The sequence below is a fragment of the Meriones unguiculatus genome, chromosome 9 (assembly GCF_030254825.1).
Source record: "Meriones unguiculatus strain TT.TT164.6M chromosome 9, Bangor_MerUng_6.1, whole genome shotgun sequence".
Classification (NCBI taxonomy): Eukaryota; Metazoa; Chordata; class Mammalia; order Rodentia; family Muridae; genus Meriones; species Meriones unguiculatus.
The window spans coordinates 62454619-62470593 of NC_083357.1; the positions used below are offsets into that span (position 1 = coordinate 62454619).

The 15975-nt window shown below is 46.6% G+C and overlaps 2 protein-coding genes across 5 annotated transcripts in view; one reads left to right on the plus strand and one right to left on the minus strand.

The window, feature by feature from the left end:
• The window catches only part of Fzd3 (frizzled class receptor 3), a 65736-nt gene extending 63136 nt beyond the window's left edge, over positions 1 to 2600 (minus strand). For both annotated transcript variants that reach the window (XM_021654433.2, XM_021654442.2), the window contains exon 1: positions 2450 to 2600. The gene's annotated coding sequence lies outside the window, so the exon portion shown is untranslated. The remainder of the gene's footprint in view (positions 1 to 2449) is intronic.
• Positions 2601 to 6126: 3526 nt separating this feature from the next.
• Positions 6127 to 15975, plus strand: part of Fbxo16 (F-box protein 16) — a 46517-nt gene continuing 36668 nt past the window's right edge. The window contains exons 1-3 of one of the 3 annotated variants that reach the window (XM_060391337.1): positions 6139 to 6470; positions 7749 to 7841; positions 10383 to 10517. In XM_060391337.1, the coding sequence (XP_060247320.1) occupies positions 10419 to 10517 (99 nt within the window). In that variant the 5' untranslated portion in view covers positions 6139 to 6470; positions 7749 to 7841; positions 10383 to 10418. Of the gene's footprint in view, positions 6471 to 7748; positions 7842 to 10382; positions 10518 to 15975 lie in introns of all 3 variants that reach the window. The other 2 variants (XM_060391338.1, XM_060391336.1) reach the window with 2 other exon arrangements.

Genomic DNA, 15975 nt, shown 5'->3' on the forward strand with positions numbered 1-15975 from the left:
CTGGATCCACTGAAATTAGTGGTTCTCAGAATGGTAAACTAGAAAGCTGAGAGTGAGTCTATTTCAAAAAAAAAAAAAGTTAAAAGTCTACAAGTCTTTGTGAGCCAATGAAGAGTTGTTATTCCCAGCTTTTCAAGTACCATCATTGAAAACTCATTTTCTTTCCTCAGAACCTTACTGTCTCTGCCCTGATCTCTACCAAGTAAAAGATAACAATGTGCTGAGAACTGTTGCCTACCATCTGTCTCCTAAGAAAAATCAATATACTAATATGCTCAGAAGGCTTTGTCTGCCTGTCTGTTTTTTAAGACAAGGTCTCTCTATATAGTCCTGGTTGTCCTAGAACTTGCTATGTAAACTAGGTCAGCCTTGAACTCACAAAGATTCTTCTCTGAGTGCTGGGATAAAAGGTGTGAGCCATCACACCTGATCTCACACTCAGAAGTTTTATGTACAAAATCACTGCAGAGTTTTAGTAGCAAGCATGAAGTTGGGTAGATTCCCAACCCCCAGAGGTCAAGCTGGGAAACAGACAATCTTTTGTAAGCAAAAACCCCTCCTCTCTTCTTCCTAGATGATAAAGGTTTCATGCTGTATTATACAAAGAAAGAATGTGCACTCTGATTGCTCTCAACCCTTTCTACTTCAAATATCTCAAGCATGGAACTCCCAAGAAAAATTCACCTAAAGACCAAAACAGAAAATAAAGCTCAAAAAATATGGGAAAAGAATAAAAGGGATGAGGAGCCCACAGTCCCCTTTTCTTCCAGTAATGGAACCTTGGTAGCTTTTTAGGAGATGAGATGCACATTATCACAAGATGAGAGAGAAAAATGGGAAAGATGAAGTGGAATACTAGACTTGACTAAAAAAAAATATATATATACTGCTCAAATATATATAAACAGCTTCAAAGCATTAGGGGGCAGAGAGATCAACGCTCCAAGCTGTTTTATTAAGTACAGGGAAGCATGGTAAGAGCTGCAACTGGGTTATAGTTTATCTTTAGTTTTATCCTTCCAAATATTTACACTTCTTTCCATGGGTCCTCAACTCTGAATCTTTTTACCTTCAGGCTGGGGTTTGATACAACTCAAGTAAATGTGTTCTGTTTCCCAGAGGGCGGGGGACATTGATCTGTTTAAAGGTAAAGAGGGAACTGGAAGGCATTATCGCCTAGAGAAAGGGGGAAAAGGGGTCCACAACGTAGCCTATTCTGGCCTAGAACTTCGGGTGATTCTCCTGTGTCAGCTCTCTGAATTACAGGCATGCACGACTTGAGTACCGGCTTCTTAATACACTACTCAGGATTTATCTAGTCCTCAGCATATCACAGAGGACCAAAGAAGGCTGAGGAGGGTGGTGACATCCTTAAGCCCAGCTGGGTCTTTGTTTCCTTGCTCTCATGTACTGGCTTTGCAAAGTAACCCAATTCCCATCCACAAACATTCCAGATGTACTGAAGGACTTTTCTACCATGAGATTTTGGGCTGGTGTGCCCGTTCGGCAGCCTGAGAAATTCAGAAGGGAGTTAAAAATTGTGACTTTTTTTTCCCATGTACATTGGGTGAAAGCCTGGACCATCTAGAGTCATGGGTAATTGTCAACTTTAAGTCTCTTCTGCCTAATGAATGGCATGCGCTTTTTTTTTTTTTTTTTTTTTTTTTTTTTTTTTTTTTTCCTACCCACAAAAGAAAAGGGAGGATAGAAAAATGAAAGAAAGCCCTCTTCTCTTCCCTTGAGGAAGCCCCTACCTTCAAGAGTGCCAAGATGTAAGAAGCCTATACGGCATGTTTACAGTCTTAAGCGTTTCCCGCATCTCGGCGCCTTCATCACAGAGGCTACGGATTCACCCTCCAGCCGTCGCATCCCAGGGCAAATCCACCGACCCCGAGTCACCACCACGGGCTTAAGCGGGAAGCGCACGGCGCCGGGAGCCGCCGACTTTGCAAAGTGATGGGCAGCAGGGGACAACTTTTGGGCGTTAGGTGGCAGGGGTCGGCCACAGGCTGCGGGGGAGCAGCGGCGCGGGAGCCGGGCGCCTCGTCCTCCCGCCCACGCCCCCGCGGCGCCGAGCGCAGAAACCGGCTGGGGCCGGCCTCGCTCCCCGCAGGCGGCCGGCGCGGGGGACCCGCTGCGTCCACACTCGCACAGGTTGCCCGGCGCGGGCGGGACGCACCGGCCCCGCCGCCTTCCCCAGGGCATCCTCGCCCGGCGCGGCCGCGGCCCCGAACTCCGACCCCGCTCGGGCCCGGCCGCTCGCCCGCCGCCGCTCCGCGCCCGCCTCAGCAGCGCCGGCCTCGGGCTTTTGTTCGGCCGCGACGCGAGCGGCGAGCGCCGCCTGACGAGGGGCGGCCGGGCTGGAGCGGGCGCCTCGGCGCTCTCGGCTCGCCCCGCTCCTCCGCCGCCCTCCCCGCTCCCAGAGGAAGCGTCGGCCGCGGGAACTCACCTCACCGCCGGCCTCCCGGGCTCTCCCGGGCTTGCACCGCTGGCCCCGCAGGCGGCCGCGCGTCCCGCAGGTCCCCCGAGCGCCCGAGGACGGCCGGCGCGCCGAGCCTTCGCGAGCGTCGGGGCGCGCGGCCCGGGAATGAAGGTGCGCGCGCACGTGCCGCGCATGCGCGCTGCGCCCGGCCTCCCAGCCCGATCCCTAGCTGTGCGGTGCTGACCCCGCGCTTCGTTGTTCTCAGCTTGGCGTCCTAGGTGATGGTGACGCCTTGAGCTGTCGCGCGTCAGCTTAGAGGTTCCCGGCGCTGGAGGCGTTCATCACACGTGCCCGGTCCTCCATACAACGCCCTCCCGAGCCAAGCTCTCGGTTCGGGTCCTCTGACACCTGCTCTGACAGCCAGTGTGCCAAACTCAGGACCCCGGAGGCCGGTCAGGAAGCGGGTCACCCACGGCGGAGGTAGCGGGGAACACCCGGCCTGTTGCAACTCTTGCACTCTGAGCAGAGAAGCAGGTGCATGCTTTGCGTCCTTTCCACTGAGACCTTACTATAAACAGATGGAGCTTGTGCTGACTGGCGACATGCCTCATCTTCTGCTTCCTAGAGACCCCCCCCCCCCTTTGCTACATCCACGACTTGAGAGCCGAAAGATTTTTTTTTAGAGGTCATCTAAACACTATTTTATTTTATTTTTCCCAACAGGGGAAAAGAACGCTCAGAAAGGTTGGATATCTTAAAGCCACACAGCGTTTTAACGGAAGAGCCTGGATTCAATCAATCGTGATTGTTTTTCTCTTTGCTACAGCGTTTTACCTATCTTTCTCTTTTTCCATCTTCAACTTAAGAGTTGGTGGCATCATTTGGGTCTCTTGGTAGCTCACGGGCAAAACTGGGCCTGTTGCAAGTGAATGTACTTAATACTGCTGACCCGTATGCTTTTAAATGGTTGAGATGATGACATATGGGCTGGAGATACGATTCTGTTGATAAAGCACTTGCTATACAAGCGGAAGAACACAGTTACATCCCCAGAACCCACAAAGATCCAGTCCTGAAAGGAGGCATTTGTAATCCCAGTGCTGGGAATGTGGAGACAGGGTGATTTCTGGGGCTAGCTGGTCACTCAGCCTAGGCCATTCAGTGAATCCCAGGCCAGGGAGAGCTTAAAACAAAGTGGAGAGGAACTGGTGACTGCAGCTGTGGTTCACCTCTGGCCTAGAGGGAGGGAAGGAGAGAGAGAGAGAGAGAGAGAATAATTTTTTCAGATAATGTAATGAATGCTGAAGAGCCTTGTGCTTGGATCTCATATCAGATCATATATCATATATCAGAGTCTCATATCAGAAGGTGGCCGTGTTAGACAAGTATAATAAATGGATTCTGAAACAACAGTCTCCATTTTTCTTACTGACACATGTGCAGCAACATTTTAAGGACAGTGATTTGAATCTTAGAGCCACTCTAGGCAAGCCAGCATGTCCTGGGGACCCAGTGGTGTCTCGATGAGAGTGAGTAAAGAGGCCAGTAAGCATATGGGGGAAGCTTTGTGACAGATTTATGTATTACCCAATCCTCATAGCTAAAGCACTGGAAATGCGCCTGCCAGGAGCCTTCTCATCCAGTGTACCCATCATGCTTTAAAAACAGACACATGCCACGCCATTGCTCACCTCAGGAGATGGGCATGACACAGACACAATTACAAACATATCAACATGATCAAGCCTCACAAATATGATACTTAGCAGAAAAGGAAAGTACAATGTATAAGGGGTGGTGCATCTTTAAAAGCTGGCAAGAATAAATCACTTATGAGTGAACATCTATATCTAATGAAGCTATCAAAAAGGAACAAGAAGGCTGCACACAAATGGCTTTCTAGACATAGAGGGAGCATTGGGATCTGTTGGAAGAACTACATGCCTGGTAAATACACACACACACAACACATGCATACACGCACACAGCAAATGATTGAAACATCTTTGTGGAGATACAGGCATTCATTTTGAAAGTCTCCAAGCTTTTCCTTATGTGTGATATGTTCCACAGGGAAGTAATGTCAGAGTATCACAGACACTGGATTATGCGTGCATGCTCCCTAGGAACATAGTGGGAACGGGGTGACTCACAACAAACAGTAGGAATGGGGTGACTCATTCCTTTGGGGGAACAGTCAGTTGGAGGAGCTGTAGGACATGAGGAGACCCAGAAGGTACTGTCAAGAACAGAGACGAGAGTGATCTGTGAGGAATAAAAACATTCAGATCCCACGGGGATAACTCCAGATGCTTTCTGTGTCCCATCTCCCTTTCCTCCCATGTTGTAACCACTAATAGAAAGCTTTTTTAACAAGCGGGAACTTCACAGAGAGACTCAGCCACCCAGGCATTGTTAAAACTGGTCCCTTCCTGGACGAACCCGTTCTTTGAAACCATAAATGTTAACTGGTAATGCATGGTAATTTAGTATGACATCTCTACCTGCCTCCCCAGGCCACCCCCTCACATCCCCCAAAGGCTTTGTTTATTCAGTTATGTACAAGCTGGTCATTTGGAAAAACCACTAGGTTGGAATCCAGATAACCTAGGTTCTAATTTTAGTTTGGCCACTTACTGATCCATTGTTAACTTAGGAAAATCACCAGCCTCCATGAGATCCACTTTCCCCTTTTCATTTAAATACACAAATGCTGCCTATTTAAAAATTACGAAACGTAAGTCTGGCATGATGGCTGGGTGGGTAAAGGCATTTGCTGCCAGAGTCTTAGCACCTGAGTTTGAGCCCTGGATGCAGTAAACCAACTCCCGAAAGGTGCTTCTCCACCTCCTCTACACATAGACACACACAAATAAATAAATGTGAACTTAAGGCTACACTATTAAAAAGCGAAAATAGTGAAACGTGTAAAATTTCCAGGACTGCCTAAGTTGGAGGAGAGCCCGTTGTTTTGACAAGCCAAGAAAGCAGGAAAGTTGTTTTTGTTTCTGTTTTAGGTCCTGGGGTTAATTTTTATGGTTAGCTGGTGCTCATCAAAATTGCTTTGCACTTTGGATGCAGGCATGGAATTTCAACTCCCTGAAATTCTCCAGACCTTGCTCTCACAGCTACCAGAGCCCTCCTGAGCTTTATGTTGGTTACTTGCACATTGCTCGTTCAGTTTCTCTCATTGGATTTCTCATGTGTTTTAGAGTGGTTTAGAGCCTAGGCTGTTCTCCAACTCCCCATGTAGCCAAACCTCTCTGGCCTCCGCCTCCTGAGTGCTAGGATTACAGGTTTGAGCCGCCACGCCCGGCTTCATATTTCTTTTTTCTTTCTCTTTCTAATCCTTGCATTCTCTGGTTCTCACTGCAAGGTGGGTGCTCAGTACATTTAACTAATTAAATGTGACTGGGTTTTAAGACCTAAATTCGGAGTTATTCTTACAACGGCGTGCCATCTGCTGGTTCCCTGGTGTATCTGTCACTGAGCTTGGCGCAGTTCCCCCACGACCTCCCTTTTCCTCTGCAGGTGCTCTTCTTTCATCCTACCGATTGCAAATTTTTATTTCCTCCTGCCCTCTTCCACCGTCTTAAAACCCGGCACAACGGAGTTTGCGTTTTGGAGCTCCCAGAGTGACCAGAGCAACATAACTGGGCATGCTCAGTAGGGAAGGGCTGTTTTGGAACACAAACGCAGCAAGTCTTGAAGGAAGATTTTTCAAGGCTGCTGGTTTCGGGATTGGATACAGCTTCCTCCCAGCATTCTATCAAGATGTTACGGCTCCTCCCACTCACCCGACAGCCACACTTTCTCCTTTTATCGCTGTGCTCAGTTTTTGGAGCCAGCCCTCCTTGGATGCCCTAGCCAATCAAGAAACCACACACTGTTGCCTAAGAGACCCCGGATGCCAGCGACAGGATTTATAGATGGTGATTGGGCTGCTAGAAGCGGTGAGGTGGGGGCTGGAAGGAGTCGAAGAAAGCTGTCCTAGTGGAACGATGGCAACCCCAGAGCCAGAGGCTTGAAAAGGAGGCGAGCCGCTGAGGTGAGAACAGTGGGTAGGGCAGGAAAAAGATGGAGATTCTGAGAGAGCGCCCTAGCTTCCCACAGGCTTGCCGGGGCTCTGGGGATTGCAGTGGCTGCTTGACACCTAAGAAATTATCAACCAACAATTAAGTGCAGGTCAAGTGTTAGCTTTTAAAACCATGCATTACAGTGCTTACTTAGTTTTTAGCTGGTTGAATATAAGGTGAATTCGTACTTAAAGCTACCCATCCTCTATTTCTGATACTATGTGAGATTCCCCTTGTCTGGCGATATCACAGTGTACTATGGGTGAATTGTGTGTTAGCCGAGAAACACAATCCTAGTCTTCGTTGTAACCTCCAAATCAAACCCTGTCAACACTGAATGTATCCACTGTGCCAGGTTCATCATGTTCTGAGTTTCAGCGTGCAATCCCACAAGGTTTAATTCTCAGATTTCCCCTCCCCCTGCCCCACCATGACATTTCTTCCTTCCACTGGATAACACATACTTAGTGAGCATCTATTATGTACATCTGTGATTGGAATTGAGATAGGCAGTGTCAGAAGAACACGTGAGCCCAAAAGTATCAGGGTTTCATGGCACTGTCCTTACCGTGGGCAGGTTGTTAGTGGATTTGGACACAGTACAGGAAAAGACAGAACCAGACTGAGATAGTTATGGTGAGGTGACCCAGACCTCACGTCAAGGAATTGGAATGCCACAGTCATTAATGAAACGAAAAGGTTTTTGACTTGAAAAAGTGATTTCACTGTCTGGTCACCTAACAGACAAACAAAACAGTTGGGCGGGGCAGCACAGGCACTGGGAGGCAGAGGCAGGTGGATCCTTGTTAGTTTAAGGCCAGCCTGGTCTACATAGCAGGTTCCAGCCCAACCTGGGATATGAGCTAGGACTCTTTCTCAAAACAAAAACAAAATCAAGACAAGGCACACCAAATCTTAGGGCTGCGACTATAGTTCCATTGGTAGAATGCTTATCTGGCATGCACGAAGCAGGAATCCAGCACTGTGTGTGGTGAGCACCTGAAACCCAGAACTTGGGAGGTGCAGGCAAGAGGATCAGAAGTTTAAGGTCATCCTTGGCTGCACAAGCAGGCCTGCCTGGAGTAGATCCTTAGTAAAATTACCGTGTAGTGGTGATGGCGTGAACAATGACTGAGAAGATTTAGAAGGCCAGACCAGAAGTGTGAGATCACTGGGACCCCCGCTTGGCTGTTGAACATGAGCCCGAAGCCATATGTAGGGGATGAGGGCCCTGGGCCTTCTTTCTACAGTTTTATCCCAAGGAACATGAAACATAATGACAGTCAGTCATTAAAAGGAAAAGAAGTCATGAACGTACCTGCAGCTCGTGTCTGTGGAAGAGGGTAAGACAATCTGTTTTGTCTTGGCAGACAGGGTGCAATTGTTTCTTGTGTGTGCTGTGTGAAAGATTCTGTGTTTCGAACAGTAGCCAGTGGTCTCTTCTGTGAACTTGTGTATGCACACAAGTTCATCTTCTGGGACTAAGGGAGGAGGGGGGAAAAAGCTGAAAAAGGATAATCACAAAAGACAGGCGAGACACCCCCATCGGCATGCTTCTGCATGATTGTCACCAAGAGCTGTGCCTCCTGGCCAAGCCCACCTCCTGGGAACCACAGCTGCTTTGAAGAGAGCCTAATCCAAAGTGGTTTTCAGACCTGAGGAACCAGGAGGAGAAAAACAGCCTGTGCAGACCCTGAGGTGTCTTGAGAAAAGCTACTTTATCTTCATTCAGAAATGGTACCCAGAATACATCAAATGGCTTTCCACACACCGCGAAGCGAGCGAGCTCCCCAGCTTAATGCAGAGATTTTTAACCTTGGGGAAGCAGCATTTTAGCTTCCTGTGTATTTTTCTAGGAAGAGATTCAAAGCTTTTGTCACAGAGGCTGTATGACTCTCAAAGATTTCTAAAATAGCAACTGTCTTAACAGAAGAAGGAGGGCTGGGCATGGGGACAAACCCCAGCAATCCCAGCACTGGGAAGATTGAGGACGGGGATGAGTTTGAGTTTGAGGGCAGCCTGGACTGCACAGTAAGACCCTGTCTCAAAATGAAAAAAAAAATATAACAAGCAGTATACAATTTTTACCTGGACAGATACGATCTTGGTGGCAGGCTTTGTAGCCATAGTTGGCCTGCTCGCCTGTGCCCGTGTTTCTGGCTGGTAGTTAATGATGCTGCAATGAAACCCATTTCCTATGCCTTTTGTAACCCAGCTGAAAATGTAGTGACTTAGATAATTAAACAGTGGGAGCCGAGGAGAGGTGATGGGAGTCCCTTCATACCAGGGCTGTGGCGGCAGGACGAGCCCTGGAGAAGGCATTGACTATTGAACATTTGTCAGCATGGTGTGGAGAAGAGAAGGGTAGAACCACTTAAGGCAGGTACTGACACTACTTTCTATTATAGAATATTCCATTATGGCCTCCCAAAGGACAGGTTTGGAGCACTCCGTAGCTGACAAGTTCTAAGAAAGACTGAAGGAGGTTACTAGTTATTCAGGCCTCCTCCCCACCAGCTACCTTGTCAAGACTTTTTTTTTTTTCTCTCTTATCTTCCAAATGTCATTTTGAAGGTATACAAACATAGGATTAAAAAAAAAAACTGCACAAAGTGGGGCTGGAGAGATGGCTCAGGAGTTAAGTAAGGTGCTTATTGTTCTTGTACAGGGCCCAGGTTCAATTCCCAGCATTCACATGATGGTTTACAACCATCCATGACTCCACTTCCAGAGGATCCAATGCCCTATTCTGACCTCCTCAGGCACCAAACATGCATGTGGTGCGCATACATACATGCAGGCAAAACACTCACACACAAAAACAAAATTAATAAATCTAAGAAAAAATAAAAGAAAAAAGAAACAACTATAATAATAAATAAAAAAAAGAAATAGAACTAGTATTTTAAAAACTTCAAAGGTTGCAAAAATAGAAACCGTGTCTCTCTAAGAAATGCAGAAGAAAAAAAGGGCATGCACCTTCTAGGGGACAGAAGAGCAAGGCCGGCACTGCAACCTGCTCAGGTAACAACTGTTACCCTCGGTGACCACCTCATGCAGAAAAAGGTAAGCCAGGAGCAGTCCATCTGTAGTTTGATCCAGTCACCCACCACATGTGGCCTAGAGAGGGACTAACTCCTAGCCCCCAAATGAAGATGGAAACCAGCAACTGGACACCTCTAAAATCAGCCAGCCAACCAGCAGACTCCACACCAGTGAAGGAAAATAATTCCTCATGGAAATTAAGCTACTTTCATTAAAAGTAGGCAGACTGTATAACCAGATAACCAAAACTAGCAGATTTCTCCCCAATAAACACATCTGTCCTTCTCCAAAGCCATGGCCTTGACATGTCTGCTCCTTGCGTATGTCTTAGGCTGGAACTCTTTTGGCTGGGACTAGAGGAGAAGAGTTAATGACACAAGGACAATTAGGTGTTTGTTTTGAGTCAGGATGTCACTGTGTAGCCATGGTTGACCTAGAAATCTCTTTGAAGACCAATATGGGCCTTAAATTCAAAGAGATTCACCTACCTCTGACTCCTAAATGTTGAGGTGAAGGGTGTTATGTTGTACTGTGACTCTATATTTGAAGCCAGTAGAGAGCTCAGAATGACTCTGAGCTTCCGCCATGGTCCAGTGGTCTGATTCCCGTTCCACTCACAGTCTATATGATCATGGGCAGGGCGTGTCACTTCAGTGAGCCTCACTTTCTTCAGTGATCTAAGGAACTACACCACAGCCTCACCACAAGCTCACTGTAAACTTGCATTGAACATACGTGTGAAGTCTTTGACATAAACAAGGCTCTCAGTAAATATTCTGTCCACTCATACCTCATTTGTTTGTTTCTCACAAGATTCAATGATTCATTTCTCCTGATAGGTGTAGTCTTTTTATGGAAAAATACCAGGTCATTTCATGATGGCATTTGCACCTCCAAAAAGCATCGATGGCCCCAAAATGCAGACAAAGATGAGCACCTGGACACCTCTAAACCATCAGCTTCTGAATGACCAGGTGAGTGGTCAGAGGTACTTTATCATTTGGGTCCTTGAGGGGTTGGGGGAGTAAAATTCTGATAATCAGAATATGAACAGGAATTGTTTAAGATGGTACAATCTATGAGCAAAAGACAAAAATAGAGGTTTATTTAAAACAACAGCTTTATTTGTGTCCTTGCTATGTGGCCAAGACTGAAAATAGATCAGAAAGGGAAGAATTGTTGTTATTTCCTGCATTGTCTATCCCGGGTGTCTTCTTTTTCCCATCACTGGTTCTCCTTGGAGCCAACAGAATTTGGGGAGGGGAGGAAAGATGTCTAGGAGAGATTTCTCAAAGAGTTGAGGTCACTAAGCAAATACATCTCAGCCAAGTACTCATGATAGTGGGGTTCTCCTGGGAAGAAGCCTACTTCCCAGCTGAATTCTGGGGAGACACAAGTAAAATACACCCAAGAAAGGGTTGCAGCAAGTGGCTGGAGTGTAAGAACGGCGGGCCTCTGGGATATTGCACTCCTGCTTCTATGAGTTGCCGAACTCTGTGATCGGTCCCCTAACATCAGGACCACATCACCCTGCCAAGGAAACAGTCATTTTCATGGTGTAAAAGTGACCTCACCATCTTCCCTCTCCACTACAGTCCTGCCAGGAGAAAAGCCCCACTTTATAGCGTCCTGAGGCCAGAAAATCCCCTTTTTTCAGTCCCTTGTCGGATGTGGGATTTGATTCTTCACCCCAATAGGTTAATAGGTGAGTCTGTTGGCAGTGGAACAAAAGACAGTACTGTTTGATCATCGTAAAGGACACAAGGATCTGGGCAGGGACAAAGAACTTCCGCTGGCAGCAGAGCTGTCATTGAAGCTTCGGCCTCAAGCCTAAACACTAGTTCTGCTGGTCGACCTTGACCTGCTGAGTGACGTGGATCACGTAACACGGTAGGTTTCCCAGCAGCTGAAGAGCAGAGAGCTCAGGGAATCTGTACTACACGGTAAGCAGTGACCGTACAACCCTCCTCTCAGCGCGCTCCCAGACTGTAGGATTGAGAAGCCTGAGAAGCCTGTGGGGAATATCTCTCTCCACACCCTTGCCTCCGTGTCCCATGTGCTCTCTGAGTCTGTGAATCTTAGTAACCCCCTGGCTCTTGTCGCTGCCTCTAACCTGCTTGCCTATCCTCTGTTAAGGCTCCAGAAACATCTTCCTGAAATACCAATCCTATTAGGTGAGGCTGAAAATCGGACCACCCCCAACAAGTACCTACCCTTGAGGTCCCTTCAGGCCCTGATCCCCAGCCAACCTCCCAGCTCCCACCCTTCCTGCCACTCCCTGGCACTTGAGGCCAGCCAGGTGAAGTCCACAGTGCCACAGCTGCTGCCCTCGTCACCTGTGGGTCAGCTGCAGTGTCCCCTCTGTAGCCCCACCACCACTTTCTGCCTCCCTTTTGCTCTCACTGGCTTTCCCGGGCAACTTCAACCCATGGAGACTGACATGCTCTCCTTCTCCCACTCTCTCAGAATACATAAGTCTGGGTGTGGCTTCCAGAACCCAAGTCCAATCTTCTCACTGTTCTTTCTTGTGTGTGTGTTGCGTGCATGTGGGTGTGTGTGGAGGCCAAAGGGCAACTTCTGCTGATATTCCCCTGTTGTGATTTACCTTGTTTTTCCCACAGGGTCTCTTGTAAGCTTGGATCTCACTGAGTAGGTGATGTGGGCTTCCTAGTGAACCCCAGAGATCTGCTTGTCTCTGACTCTCCAGCCCTAGGATTTTAACACAGCACAACTCTTAGTGTTTTATTGTTGTTGTTGGTTTTGGGTTTGTTTTGTTTTGTTTTGTTTTGTTTTTTTAGTGTCAGTTCTTGGGGATGCAGTCAAGGTCCTTGAATCTGCAAAACAAGTGTTTCACTGACTGAGCCCTTTCTTAGACAGACATTCACTTTTATCTTTGGGTCCTTCCAGCTCCTCCGTTGGCCGGAGTTGGTCCATTGTTTCTATAATCCTAACCAAATATTGATCTCTTTTGGCAGAGCTCATAGTCAAACCTGGCTCATCTTAGAATTAGAAACTTTCTCACTCTGATGTGAAACTTGAGTAAATGGTGTGTGTATAAGAGCCTTGAATCCCAAGCAATAAAATGGGGAGAACCTGAAGCTATAAAGAAAAAGTATACAGAAATTACGTAAGAGGGAAGAGAAATGGAAGAAAGGCATCCTTGGGAACAAAAGGACAGGCAGAGGCAGATGGAGCCTGGCCTCACAGTGCCAGATGAACGTATGGAAATCTTTTTCAGCACAACAATTATTTATTGAGCACCTGTTATGGTGCTCGTAGCTCTCCAACAGTTTATGTAACAGCTTATTCCTCCAACTTCAGTGTCAAATTTGGAAATCTGTTTTCTCATTGAATTGTGAAGGTTTTGCACATGTGTGAAAAAGTGACTTGAGTTAAAATACAAAGTTGTTGAATGTCTTGATTTTCAGAAAATTTCCTAGAAAAGTCTTGATCAATTTGGACATGTGAAGAAAAAAAAAAGTATCTTCTTAAGCTAGGCATGGTGGCACATGCCTTTAATCCCAAATTGAGGAAGAGGCAGAGGCAGAAGGGGGAGAGAGGCAGAGGGACAGAGAGGCAGAGAGAAGCAGAGAGGGAAGCAGAGAGGCAGAGGCAGGAGGATGTCTGTGAGTTCAATGCCAACCTGGTCTATATAGTAAGTTCCAGGCCAGCCAGGTCTACAAAGCAAGACTTTTGTCACCATTTTTACTTACTTATTTATTTGTTTGTTCGTTTTGAGACAAGGTTTCTCTGTGTACAGCCCTGGCTGTCCTGGAACTCTTTGTAGACCAGGCTGGCCTCTAGCTCACAGAGATCTGCCTGCTTCTGCCTCCTAAGTGCAAAGATTAAAGGTGTGTGCCACCATGCCTGGCTTCCTGGTTTGTTTGTTTGTTTTTAATTGGTGGCTGAAAAGATGGCTCACAGTTAAGAGCACATATATTACTCTTGCGGAAGACCATAGTTCAATTCCAAGTACCCACATGGGGTGGCTCACAACTAACTTCCTGTACCGACAGCTCCAAGAAGATCTGATACCTTTGGCTTCTTGGGGTACCGACTGTCACGTACATGTATCCACACACAAACACAGTTAAAATTAAACAAAAACTTTTAAAAAGCATCTTAATGGTCCCCAAAGTACCTGGGTGCGTGTTGTAGGTGGGATGATAAAAAAAGGTCCTTTGTTAATTATTGGTGGGGCTGTATTTGGTAGTGCTGGGGACCAAACAGGGCCCTTGCACGTGTGGACCAAGGACTCTCCCATTCGTGTACATCCCCAGCTTTGAGAAACAGATCTTGAGATGAGCATATGAGAAATTAACCCTAAAGAAGAGGTGAGAAGGTGTGATGGCTATTCTTGATTGTAAATTTGACTATGTCTGGAAGTAATTAAACCCAAGAGGCTGGGAACACCTGTGCGGGGGGGTTTTTTGTTTGTTTTGTTTTGTTTCTTAATTAAATTATTTGAATTGGGAAGATCAACCTTTAATCTGGGCCACACCAGAAGGACAGGGAAGAAGGAAGCTCCCTCTCTGCCTGCTTACTCTCGCCGGCAAGTGCATTCCTTCACTGGCTTTAGAGCCTTCTTCAAGATACTGGCAAATACTGAAGGCCAGCTGAAACTTCCAGCCTCAAGGACTGAACAACTACTGGATTCTTGGATCTTCCTTTGGTAGACAAACATTGTTAGACTAGTTGGACCACATCTAATAAATAGTGTTTATGAATGCAAGTTTTGTTCCCGGAGAGAACTCTGACTAATATAGAAGGGAAGGGTATAGGTTTGGGGCAAGGATGAAGGTGAGCTGCAATGCAGTCTCCATGATATCTCTTCTGGTCCCATAGGGCACCAGCTGTTACGATCTGTCAGAGTCATCTCACGACTCAGCAAGCAGGCCTGGTCCTTATAGATGATACTACCCTTCAGTGACCAGCTGCTCTTCCCTCCAAGGTCACCACCTTGGCCAAGGCAGCTCCTTTGAGCTTCTGGCTGTCAACCAGCTGCCTCCCAACGGACAGTAAATAAATCCCCCAGTTTTAGAAAAATCAATACAACATGGCAAACACGGCATGGTCTTATCTTTGTTCTTTAATGGTCTTTGTCACATTTAATGATAATTTTTAAAGAAAATACTCATCATTCATAACTCCAATATTCAAAAGTATCATTTAGTTAGCTTCCTGTTTCACATGAAGTTTTTAAAAAATGTAAATATGCCATTGTGAATTCCTTTTTAAAGTATTTATTTTTAATGTCATTTTGTGTCTGTGTGTGTGTGAGAGAGAGAAAGAGAGAGAGAGTGAGCACATGCAAGCAGAAGTGCTCATGAAGGGCAGAAGAGGTCATCAGATTCCCTGGAGCTGGAGTTACAGACAGTTGTGCCCCGCCCTACTTGGGTGCTGGGAACTGATCATAACCACTGTGCCATCTCTCCAGCACCCATCTCTCTTCTGGGATAGGTGGGCCCAACTAAGTGTGTAGCCACAAATAACCTTGCACTTCTGGCCCTCCTGAATTTACCTCCCTAGTCAAAGAGTTATAGGCTTGTGGCTCTAAGCCACATTTATAAAGAGCCGGAGGTTGAACCCGGGGCATCACACATGCTACGTAAGCAGTCTGCCAACCGAGTCACGTCTCCAGCCCTCCATTTTGTTTTTTTTAATTTGTGTTTTTCCTCTGTTGGGTAGTAGAATGTAAAGTGCGTAATAACCAACTCGGCCTGAAATGAGAGACTTGGGGCTTTAACTTCACAGCAGGACTTCAGCAGAGACACTGAATTCAAATTTAGATAACTTAAAAAAAAAAAAAAATAAAGCATCATCAAGGTAGGCAAATGCAGCAGATTACAGCGCAATTTGGGTACTGAGAATTCCTAGGGAGAATGTTGAAACAGTACCTGTGTTGCCAGCCAGTGCTGTAATTAGAAGGTTGGCGTGGCCCCCCCCATGCAAAGTTAACCTTGGACAGGGATGGACAGGAGAATTGCTTTGACTCTAGCGATTATTTCTTTCTTGTATATGCATCCCAAAACATCATGTTGCACACCTTAAATATATATAATTTTGAAAAACAAAATGTGCACATCCCCATTCCTTTGGTGCATGATTCGCACCCATGCACCCCAGTACCCGTGAAAAGGGTATTCCGGGAGATAGCACCTCTGTTGCCATCCATCGATCATAATTTAGGATTTTCAAAATAGCTCCACCCTCCACTGTAATGATGTCACATGAGGAAATATGTAATTGCAGTGTCAACAGACTAAAATACAACCAAGGGATTTTTTGACTTAACAGCAGGCTGTGGGTAAACTGTGATATAAACAGACTGCAGCCGTCTGTGAAAGAAGAGCCATTTTAATACTGCCATTTCAAAGAGCTATTCTGTTCTCCAGCTTCTTAAAAATGAAGACCCTGATTGCACATCTTTAG